The sequence below is a fragment of the Nymphaea colorata genome, chromosome 1 (assembly GCF_008831285.2).
Source record: "Nymphaea colorata isolate Beijing-Zhang1983 chromosome 1, ASM883128v2, whole genome shotgun sequence".
NCBI lineage: Eukaryota > Viridiplantae > Streptophyta > Magnoliopsida > Nymphaeales > Nymphaeaceae > Nymphaea > Nymphaea colorata.
The window spans coordinates 21,949,689-21,961,250 of NC_045138.2; the positions used below are offsets into that span (position 1 = coordinate 21,949,689).

At 40.6% G+C, this 11,562-nt stretch overlaps 1 protein-coding gene across 4 annotated transcripts; it reads right to left on the bottom strand.

Annotated features, from left to right (window-relative positions):
* Positions 1-400: 400 nt before the first annotated feature.
* LOC116253309 (3-oxoacyl-[acyl-carrier-protein] synthase III, chloroplastic) lies at positions 401-11,562 on the bottom strand. 4 transcript variants are annotated; one of them, XM_031628093.2, is made up of 11 exons: positions 11,329-11,562; positions 11,194-11,248; positions 10,576-10,661; positions 10,226-10,394; positions 8,681-8,829; positions 8,353-8,489; positions 2,194-2,296; positions 1,963-2,081; positions 1,238-1,302; positions 961-1,168; positions 401-883 (listed from the first exon to the last, which is right to left on the bottom strand). In XM_031628093.2, the coding sequence occupies exons 4-11, from the start codon at positions 10,387-10,389 to the stop codon at positions 662-664; spliced, it is 1,167 nt and encodes a 388-aa protein (XP_031483953.1). In that variant the 5' UTR covers positions 10,390-10,394; positions 10,576-10,661; positions 11,194-11,248; positions 11,329-11,562; the 3' UTR covers positions 401-661. The 4 variants fall into 4 exon arrangements, with proteins under 4 accessions (XP_031483953.1, XP_031483945.1, XP_049933771.1 ...); XM_031628085.2 differs by having other exon boundaries at positions 10,498-10,661; XM_050077814.1 differs by lacking the exons at positions 11,194-11,248; positions 11,329-11,562 and adding an exon at positions 11,022-11,157.

An 11,562-nucleotide genomic window follows, 5' to 3' on the forward strand; every position in this document is an offset into this window, starting at 1 on the left:
GGACCACACACTAGTATTGGCTACTGTTTATCTTAAATCTATTGCGGAACTAACACATGGCAGATCTACTTTAAGATAACCTGCAGATAACATGGTTTGCTTTCTGTTTTAGAACAAGTTGATCATTCTAGGCACATGCTAACAAACTTTCACATAAACAAGCACCCATACAGCTTGTACCTCAAGCTTACCAGTAAAATAGAAAAACATCAATGATACATGAAGAGAAGTGGGAACATAAGTTTTAGTCGCTTGTCAGCATTGATAATCAAATTGGGCCTTACCAACCACATGCAGCCGTCTTCATGGGTGTTACAAGCATACGGCACAAGATGATATTTTCCCATTTCTTGGGCACCAATACCTGCGATTTATATAAAGGCAGCAACTTGACCCAAGAGAAAATGAAGTGCACTTCATCAGATACCCATTAGCTTGATAAAATAATACAAAGGGAACTTCTGCGGTTCTTTACCAAGACAGAAAACAAATGAGCAGCTCAAAGCTGTGATTAAAGAAAGAAATACAATGTTTATGAATATAAGGAATTAATTGCCAAAGCGCCTAGTATAGCCCAAAAATATTCAACAAGAATAACCCAAATGCCTCACAGGGTTAATGAATATTTTGACGCTGCATATCTAGTATGGTCTTCAGAATTTCAACCCCACTTCACAATTGCAGCGCCCCACGTTAACCCTGCTCCAAAGCCGGCAGTAGCAATGACATCCCCTTGCTGCACCTGTCCACCACGAATGGCTTCATCCAAGGCCAAAGGAATGGAAGCTGCACTGGTGTTCCCATAGTTGGACAGATTTGATAAGACCCTCCCCGTTTGAATTTGCAAGCGCGTTGCAACAGCATCAATTATCCTTTGGTTTGCCTGCAATTTTTACATATCCTGTTGGATACATTTCACAGATGTGATTCACTAGAATGTTTTGCAGAGATATATAATACCTGATGAAGCAATAACCAGTTCAGGTCCGCTGAAGAGAGACCAGCATCACTGAGAGCTGCTTCTATCACCTCTGGTACACAACGAACAGCAAAACGGAAAACTTCTTTCCCATTCATCTGGATACATGAATAGGAGGATGGTTTAGGTGGGACAAATGCTGCCCCATTCTGCTTTGAACTGTCAGCCTTGACGGTAGCATGCAGATGCCTGCTCAGAAGAAAATTTCATGAAGAAATTGTTTTCATAAGCATATGAATCGGCAATAGAAAAAAGTACCTGTGCCCCTGACCATCAGTGCGTAAATCAAATCCAAGCAACCCATCCTCATCTTCTTGGCTTGCCTAAAATTTTAAAAGCCGTGTTACACGATACAGAAAATGGGACAAGATGCAGATGGATCTGGTACTACATGATAAAGCCCAGGACATAAACATGTAATATATGTAGGTACAACATTTTTTGTATTTAGAATTATGTAATCATACAAACTAGAATATGACTGTTATTTCACATGAATATCCATTTGAACGACATTTCTAGGTCATCATGGTTAAGGACATCAGGCCATAAAGCAAACTTGAAATTGAAATATAATACAGTTGATAACTTTTAGAAGAAAAATAAGGCAATTAAGCAAGTGAATACCAGATAAGCAATCAAGTTTCTAGAAGCAAAAATAGAAAAGAAATGTTGAATGTAACCAAGACTAGTTTGACTATGTGCAGGAAGTATGTCCTTGGTGTCCAGGTGCAATATTGACTGTGCAAGTTGAGGAACACATCCAAATTTATGTAAAATAGGTTAAAATCAAAGACAGTGTACTGTGAGTAGAAGAGTACGACATGCAACATTCCCATACACTTCAAAGGATTATACATGTTGTAAGACAAGCAACCCAACCAGTCCACTGGAACGTCGCAATCCAGTCAGTCTGCTTTATATTGGCACAACTATCCAATCTTCCAACTAAAACCATCAAAAAGTAAGACGCTCAATCATACCTGCACTAACATAGCACCTGCAGCATCACCGAAAAGAATACAGGTACCTCTATCACTCCAATCCACATAGCGGGAAAGTGCATCTGCTCCAATTACTAAAACATTCTGAAACCCACCTCCTACTCATTGAAACTTCACAAGGATTAATCCAACAAAAGATATTTGAAAGTAGTTCAAACTTCAAATTATGACAAAGAAACATATAAACCAAGTATTAAGTACACAATGTACCTTTAATATAGCGGGTTGCTGTTACAAGGCCCAACACGAACCCACTGCATGCAGCTGTTATATCAAAGGCAAGTGCGTGCTTGCAACCAAGTTCTCTTTGGACCTGGCAGTGACTTATAATACATTTTGAGTATACATTATGGATTATCCTTTACAGTTTAAACTATTGCCAAATATTTAAATGGAAAATGATGGAGTCTTACCTATACCATTTCAAATAAAATGAATAAGACGAAATGGACAATGACATATGCGAAAAGTACAAAAAAATCAAACTACATATATTTATAATAGAGTATCTAATTTTAGGGACCAGCATCCCAGCATGCAGCACACCTATCCTAACCTCTAGTCTTGGTTATTCCACTTAATATCATGCAGTTCTTATCCAATTTCTTGCATAGTTGTATTATTTTCCTTGAGACAGCCAAAACAAGTCAGCACCGAACCACCTCGTCATAACAGGTTGATTCCATGTTCGGTGGGAGATTTTGCATAATCCAGCTTGTTGACTCCATAATGAACCAAGTGAATTGCTTAATGTCACATGGGTGCGGGCTGCCGGATGCGGCAAGTTCCAAAAAAAATTGGGTGCGGATGCGGCAATGGCATATTGTTAGGCACCGGGGATAAAATGGATTGGAATAAAATGGATCAGATCCTCATGGGGCTGATCCAATAGTGTTTATAAATAAGGTCGAAGGACCTTAGTGGAAATGGAGGAGAGAATACTGAACGCTTTTACCTTCTAGGAAGGGAAGACCCTAATCGGGGATTAGGGTAAGGTGTGTGTATATTATCGGGTTCGTGTTAGCAGTGGCTAACAAGGTATCAGAGCTAGAGGGCCGCAGAGAGAGTCACCACTCGGGACCCAATGGCAGCCGTGGAGCAACTCGATGGAAGGGGTTCAGGTCGGCGGATTAGGGCTGGTCGATTGGAACAGGTGGACAATACCTTCGCAAGGATCAATCAGAAGTTGGGCCAAGTGGACAAGAAGTTGCAGATGATATTGCTCCAATAGTGGCAGATGAGGGTTTTGATTGAAGGAAACTCTAGTGTCTCCTGAAGACGTCTTCACAACTTGGCAGCAACAAGGCAAAGAAAAACACCAGGATGATAGGGCCGAGATGCAACCACCCGCAAACTTATTGGGTGTATTCACTGTCGTAGGGTCTAGCCTCCTACCACCACCAACCACAGTTCAGGTTAGTGGCGACAAAACATCAATGTTCCAGGAGACTATTGGAATCTCCAATAAGGAGGAGAACGGCTTCATTTCTACCTCTGAGCCACTATTAGTGTCAACTCGTCTCGGAAAAGAAATTACAGTCAAGGGAGGAGCAAGAAGACCTTCCACAATGCCGCCTCTCAGGTGAGCAGAGCAATCGTCAACAAGATTGGCAACGTTGGCGTGTTGGTTCGATCAGCCAAGGACTGCACCATCTTCAAATCAATAGCACCTACAGATCCAGGTATGTTTGAGTCTAGTGAAGTTTCTGTAGGATTCGGGCATCAAGGAAAGAGGAGAAGGCACATACTACAGCCAGGAAAATCCCCTTGGCTACACTCTGGAGACAGCCTAAGGGTGTGGGTTTCTGCACCCAAAACCATAGTCGTGGAGAGATTGGTAGTAGCGGATGGAACAATCAAAAAGATGAGCAATTGGGGAGAAACAAAAGTGTTTTTCGACTCTTTGAAGATGCCCATCTTTCCAATGAAAGGAGCAAGCAAGGATTCTCGGAACAAAGAACAAAAATTAGTCGACTTGGCTGTAGGCAGCAGAATAACTACCGATGATCCAAAAATTGGTGAAAGTAAGAGTCCAGCAGCAGATGAAGTTGGCCATCTGAGGTATGTGTATTTTCCCTTCCTCATACTTGCTCAGGTTTTATCGCCTTCAACTAGACTGGGACTCCTAAGATGGAATGAGAGAGGGTTCACAGTGTGCAAGACAGTTAAGCATGATGGATTGGAAGGATGTAGCTGTCGGCTCAGAGAACTGCCTTAGAAGTTAGAAATCGAGACCAAGGAGAAAGTTGAGTTGAAATTAGAAATAGAGACGAGGAACACTCTAGTGGGAACATTAGGCGTTTGGATTGCAGAAAAACGGAGTGGTTCGCCTGTCATCAAATCTGTTTTGGGACTTTTGTCAAAATTGCTTCATGGCGACAGTGCTTGTTCGACCATTGAGCATACATTCACTGAGATATGCTCGGATGCTATGCTCCATCCACCACATGATTACCTTGTAGGATCATCTCTTCCTTCTAAGTTCTGTCCAGACACCATCTACATGATACTAAAGGATCTCACTCCAAATAATCTCAGGATCTTTTGGGAATCAAAGAATTTTAAAAGGCCAGACAGATATGGTGGAGTCGTGGTACCAAACTGAATTTTCTGTTGAGAAAATAACTGATGCCATGTTACAAAAATGGATAAATGCATTCCCTAATGAAGAACCTCATTTGCTTGCACCAAATTTATCTGTTCCCACTGATTTAGCAATCAAAAAGTGCAACAAGCCAAATATCCATTTTTGTGAAGAAAAACTTCTTTTTCAAGATTGTGGTACAAGCCGGATGCCTGCATTCTAAAGGCTTTTGTCAAGATAGATTTCAGCTGTCCTGAGTCACGCAATTCTTCTGATGCAGAAGTGGTCACTGACATTTTCACACGTTTATTGATGGATTACTTGAATGATTATGCTTATGATTTGATGGTTTGATGTACAAGATATCTCAATCTGATTTTGAGTTCCAGTTGACTGTGTTTGGATGCAACCACAAAATGAAACTAAATGAAAAGGTTGCTCAATTTGAAGTAAAACTAAAAAAAATTCTGTACTTGAGGAAAGCATGGTAAAGGAGTATGAGAACTTCAGGGGGGATGTACTATTCCTCCCTAATATTGGAGGACAACCCATGGCCTGGGAGTGATAAACTTGAGGCTCTAGTAAATCTTCTAGCTGAAGGCTTCTCAAAATTTTCTCAACTCTTGCTCTCCTAGACATCTTTTGAGTGTCATGCTGCACGTAATATTGGGCCTAGTGAAGCAGAGACCTTGCTTCTTGATATTGAGAAGATATTGTTTTATATTCCAGAACAGATATGCAAGACTTTGTTTGCTTCACAGTTCTTGACAAATAGAATTGTCAAACTTCAGACTGCAAGAAGCCATTTCTACCCCGTCCAATGCATTAACCAAGATAATGAGAATTCTGCACTATTATAATACGTTCAGGTTGATCCGGATGATTTGGTACTACATACTAAGCTTCAGCACTTTGTTCTCGCTGCACAGCACTCAGCATTCCATCAGCTTCATACAGTTGGGCAGCGTAGTTACATCGCGATACTAATGCAGAGGTATAACTATGGCATTCGAAGATTGCAGTTTATTGCTGAGTCCACTGTGAAGGAGCCTGGACGGCTTGATGAGAAGGTGGAGGCATTTTTGAAAATGTTTGAAGAATATTTGTCAAGTTTTGGTTGGTCCTTTTTTCTCACGGGTGGAACTTTTGTTGCTCAGGCACATCCTGGCCATTTGTCAATGGATATAGATTATGAAGACAATCAGGCCTGCATGGAGGCTATCAGGCTAATACTGGAAACACCACTGCTTCTTCAAGGTTTTCTTCCTTGAGAAAGAATACACATGAAGAGGTTCATGCCGAAAATATTCATCATCAGGGTCCTTTAAGGGTTACATTTACAAGTGGAAAGGCAGGGTCTTACTCTCAGTTGGTTCCTCATGCAAAGGAAAGTCTATCAAGACTGGCCGTCGCAAGGTTTTCATCAGACAAGCACTCAGAATTTCGCAAAGACAACCAGCCGTTCTGTAGTATTTGTGGAAGACACGATAGAGTGTCAAGCCGTGTCTCAGTTTGTGCCAGTCGCAAGGTTGCTGATCACATGGATTACTATCACATACTTAAGAATCATGTTGCACCATGGTGTTGTGGACTTCGCAAAGACTTTTGTAGGCAGTATAGAGGATCTGTTCACATGAATATCCAAGAGAAGCCTGACACTGAATGCAGCTTCTGTGGACGACTAGGTGGTGCATTTCAGAAGACTACCAATGCACAATGGGTTCACGTTACATGTGCTGAGTGGTTGCTGGAATCAACATATGTGAGAGGACAACCATATACCCAATCGAAGGAATGGAGTCTTTTTCTAAAGAAAGAGATTTGCATACTTGCTGTTTATGCCGAAGTAAACAGGGTGTATGCATAATGTGTAGTTTTGATGACTGCAATACTACCTTTCATCCTTCATGTGCCAAGGAGGCCAACTTATGTACGAGTGTAAAGATTGTTGAGGCAACTATTAAGCATAAAGCTTATTGCAGAGCACAGGGGCCAGATCAGATGGTAAAGGTTGAGTTCACATCTCATGGATCGGAAGAGCTATCCATCATCAATAGGAGACTTCTCATCCAGCAGATATTTCTTTCAGCTAACCAGACCTTGAGGACAAGGTGTTTTTTTAAGGGGGGAATATTGTTAGGCACTGGGTATAAAATGGATCGGATCCTCATGGGGCTGATGTCAATAGTGTTTATAAATAAGGTCGAAGGACCTTAGTGGAAATGGAGAGAGAATATTGAGTGCTTTTTACCTTCTGAGAAGGGAAGACCCTAATCAGGGATTAGGGTAAGGTGTGCGTGTGTTATCGGGTTCGTGTTAGCAGTGGCTAACACACACACACACACACACACACACACATATATATATAATCTCTTATATAAGTAATTTTATTTGTCCATATTGTTAATTTTTTTTTTTTTCAAGATTACCTTTATCTCATACAAAATTCAAAGTTTTATTAAATAAAATGGGGGAAAAGATAAGAGAAGAAAAAAAAAGAAAAAACAAGAGTGCGGTGAGCAGCACCCGACTCAGTCAAACCGAGTCGGGTGCCATGTCGGGTCGCACCCGCACCCGAGTCAACTTGGTGCTTGCACCTATGTGACTTAATTTGCTTCTCCAAAGACAGAGACCACACACACTTTGATTATGCTGAATGTATGGATAACGCATTGAATCACAGATGCTGACCAGCTAAATTTCAGAGGATTTCCACTAAACCACAAGTTTGCTTGCATCTTCTGATGACACCCAAAGAATGAGATTCCTTGTAGATGCTAAAGATGGCCTTGTAAACATATATCACACAGCAGGACAAGCAAGCCTCAAGACTAATCATTCAGAAGATTGGTTTGAATTGACAGTACTGCTTCTAAATCAGCCAAATATTCTCTCTCTCAACAATTACGTTTTTCCAAATTTTCTTTCTTCAGTATTTCCCGACCATGAAAAGATAATGTTAGTCATATCTAAGTAGAGTTTTTAAGACAAAGAAGATGGCTGATATTTTTATCTAGTCATGTTACCTAGATACATTATGGATACTGTCCCAGATATATTACACTTTCTTCCAGATGCTAATATTGAGACAGTAGTTTCCAAAACATGGACTTTGACACTTGTCTGTAATAATGTCCATATTGTGGATAAAAACTTCTTCATGTCATAATCATACCACTTTTACAAAATAGGTATTTCTTTTATTCTTCCCTTCTTCAGTGTCATGAGTCTTGACCAATGACTAGTGGATTATGCAGCTAAATAACTGCTCAACAATCAAAAGGTGCTTTGTCTCTAAACCCTCCTTGCAGCTCAGCAGAATCCATACGAAATTTATGAACAATATTCAAGGAGACATTGGATGAATAAACACTGATACTGGACCTCCCATAACAAGGGAAAATATAAAAGTAGAATATATGATAGCAATATTGTTAGGAAGACATAGAATGCAATCTCAGAAGGGATGCCCTAAAAGGAAAAAATCAGAAGCTGCCTACAGCAAATTCTGGACAATCAGTTACTAACTTAGTCTAACTTACAAGCAAAGCACTTTTCCGACCTTATGTAAAAAGGAAAAAAGAAAAAAGAAACGAACCTTTTCTGGTTCCGTCTTTCCCACATATTCCTTTGCATGTGATTATAGACTTATCGATGTATTATCAAGTGTTACATACTCTTTATTCCTGAACTATTCTTCATTTCAAGATGTTGATCAAACATCTGTTTATTTGCAAGGTATAGCAAAGATAACAAAAGCAGCAACAGAAATCAGTCAAATGTACCTGAGGGCCAGTTCCAAAAAGATCATCAGGAGTAGATGTGCACATCAAAATTAAGTCCACGTCAAGTGCTTCAACTTTGGCCATGTCAAGAGCTTTCCTTGCGGCCTCAGCTGCCAAGTCCGTCAATGTCTCATCCCCTATCCAAGTCTAAATTAGTAAACTTTTTGTTTTGACGTTATACAAAGAAGCACTAGAATAACACTCAGATTAATCTTCAAACATGCCATATATCTAGTTATAGGTTTTGCTAAAATAGGAAACATAATCATCAATAACTGAAAAATGCAAGAAAACAAAAAAGGGACCATCCAGTTTGAGAAAAGGTGACCTGAAAGGATCCTCCGTTTGCGAATTCCTGTACGAACAGATATCCATTCATCTGATGTTTCAACAATTTCAGCAAGATCATCATTTGAAATGCTGAGTTTAGGCACAGCTGAACCGCAGCCAATTAGTTTAGAACCCTTCCCTACAACTCTGCATTTCCATATTATAGAATAAATAGACAAAGATGGTTATTTCCCTCCTCCAAAAAGAAAGAGGATAAAGTAAGATAAAATGCAAACCCAACAACTCAGCATTTGCACTTCCTCAAACAAGTAGCTCGTGTACTTGTTGTCCAGCAAAAGAAAAATTTTAAGATAAAACAGAACTAACAAAACCAAGCATCACACTTATAATAACACATTTTCCCATGACAGAATCTACTGTCAGATTTTCACACGCATATAAGATTTCAAATCAAGATGGATGTGACACCAACGGGTGAGCCCCAGAAAAAAGAAATAAGAAATGCAAGGTATCCATGAACTGTTTGACAATTGACATGGTTAGGTTGGGAATTCCCTTCATTTAAAGAGTAGAGCTGGACCTTCTAATGCATCATTAGAATGCTGAAATATAATTGATAGGTACTATCTCCACCCTCATCTATGACTCTTCCTACCTTAAGGTCGTGCAGATTAGATGCTCTTAAATCAAATGTAACAGTTCGTCCAAATGAGGATGCAGATTAACCTACTGCAGTTGGAACAAATACGATCAAATAGCCAAGGTACATGATTAATAACATCCACCAACATTTCCATTCATAAGCTCAAAATGTGTTGAAGTTCCCCTTCAAGCCAGAGCTGGACATGCCTTCTAGTTTGTGCATCAGGTGTCCAAAAGGCTATACATACCATGGCCATCTTTGCATCTTTTTTGTTATTGGGGGGGTGTGTTCAAATGGTCTCACTCGGAAGGGAAGCATACTTATTATTAATTGGTCACCGACCGATGGCTTGACAAAGCACATGCAAATTAATTAACAATCATTTAAATAACTTTTGCTTTTAAAGAAAAATAGCTTGCAGGTCCTACTAAGTTACGCCATCTACTCTTGAAACAGAGAGCTTGCAGGTCTGCAATGCTTCCCTGCAGCAGAGAAGCAAGCAAACGCACTTGGACTTGTACTATCGAAACTTAAAGCTCAAACGATCTAAGTGAAAATATTTAGTTGGTACCGCAATGCCATAACAAGTACTATAAAAAACTTTATGGAAGAAGGTCAACAAAAGAATTATTAATGATTGATTCTAGAACAACAAAACAACCATAACACTAGAAGGATAATATTATAACGATCCAACGAAATAACCATAACACTAAAAGGACAATATCCCGGTGAAGGATTGAAATTTTCCGTAGACTGCAAACAAGAATGATTTCATACAAGAAAAAAAACTTTTAGTAATGCATATATATTTTGTTCCATGAAAATTAAGAACTTGAACAAGCCCCAACATGAAAATCTTTCTTACCATTACCGCAAACGCAGTTACCATCACATAAAACATCAGCTGAAAAAGTAGTCCAGAGAAAACATACAGACCTTGGGAAACGAGGCTTCGGTGAAGATGAGGATCCCACGGCGGAGTGCTCCTCGAGCATGCTGCATCTGAGGCCAATAAGTCTGTTCCTCCTCCTCCCCCAACAACGACCAGATCCAGACATCCCCATTGAAGAAGGGGAGAAAAGGTGAGAGGCACTCGCCATTTCAACTACAAAGAACCACAAGAAGAAAGAAAGGAAGATGGGGAGCTTGTTGCTAAATGAGCAACCCAACGGGGGAAATATTCAGATTTTGAAGCGACTTATGAAAACCTGGAACCTTGGTTAATCCGCCCGGAAGTGGAGAAGGAAAAAGAGAGAGTACAAGATTAAAGGACAACCCCCACTTACAGCCGTTAATCAAACAAACTAAGTTTCAGGGTGGTGGGGAGGAGAGAGAGCGAGAGAAACCAGATCCCTTTAGAAATGGGATTCCCCTGCAGAGATGGCAAATTGCAAGCACATTGTAAGATTATCTTATGATACAATGACACGGATACGACACCCACATTCAAAATCTGGCCAGACAAAAAAGTTACCACACTTTTGTAAAAAGTTAAAAAGTAAAACCGTTTGCTAAATAATGTAAATATAATACCATACCACTAATCAAAACTATCAAAAAAACTAAGTCAATATCTATGCATCTTTCGTCACTGGCGAACGTGTCCAAATCGTCTCACTCGAAAGATGGGAAATGTATTTCCGATATTAAATAGCCAACAAATTGATGGGACAAAGCACATGCATATTAATTAACGACAGTTAAATAATTAATTAGGAGAAAACGATCCTACCGATGGGATCCTTTTACTTAGATCCCCTTCGGTTTGGAACTCTCTTGATTAGGAAGAGAAGTAGGAACTGAATGAGGCTTCCAGAAGGATGCTAGAAGAAAGCGTTTCGGTTGCAGCTGCTCTCGGTGAGTGACATTGACAGAGCAGGAGACGTAAAGAGAGCGGGAGTAACCTCAGAGATGCGGCGCTGCGTTCGGCCGGTGAGGGATGCTTCGGGCTGCAGGTGGCTGGCAAGGGGAGATCGAGAGTGAGCAGCAAGAGGAAACTCGAAAGAGAGAAATGAAAAAGGGAGAGAGGGAGATGACACCTGTCAATGTCGGCGCGGGTGGCCTTCAGCAGTAGGGTTGGCCGGCGTTTGTTGAGCACAGGGAGAGGGCGACGAATTGAACGGAGGGACAGAGGCGAGAAACGGAGGGCGAGCTGCTGCCCTAAGCCAGCAGAAAATCGGTCTGCGCTCAGAACTTCCGAGTTCCGAGGCCCGACTTTTTCCCAGGGAAGAAAAACAAATCTGCGCTCTTGTCTCGCGCGGGATAGGCGGGAC

Coding starts and splice junctions, on each gene's coding strand:
- LOC116253309 (XM_031628093.2), bottom strand. CDS start 10,389: ATGGCGAGTGCCTCTCACCTTTTCTCCCCTTCTTCAATGGGGATGTCT. Junction 2,082..2,193: donor AGCAACCCGCTATATTAAAG/GTACATTGTGTA, acceptor TTCAATGAGTAG/GAGGTGGGTTTCAGAATGTT. Junction 884..960: donor ACTGGTTATTGCTTCATCAG/GTATTATATATC, acceptor TAAAAATTGCAG/GCAAACCAAAGGATAATTGA.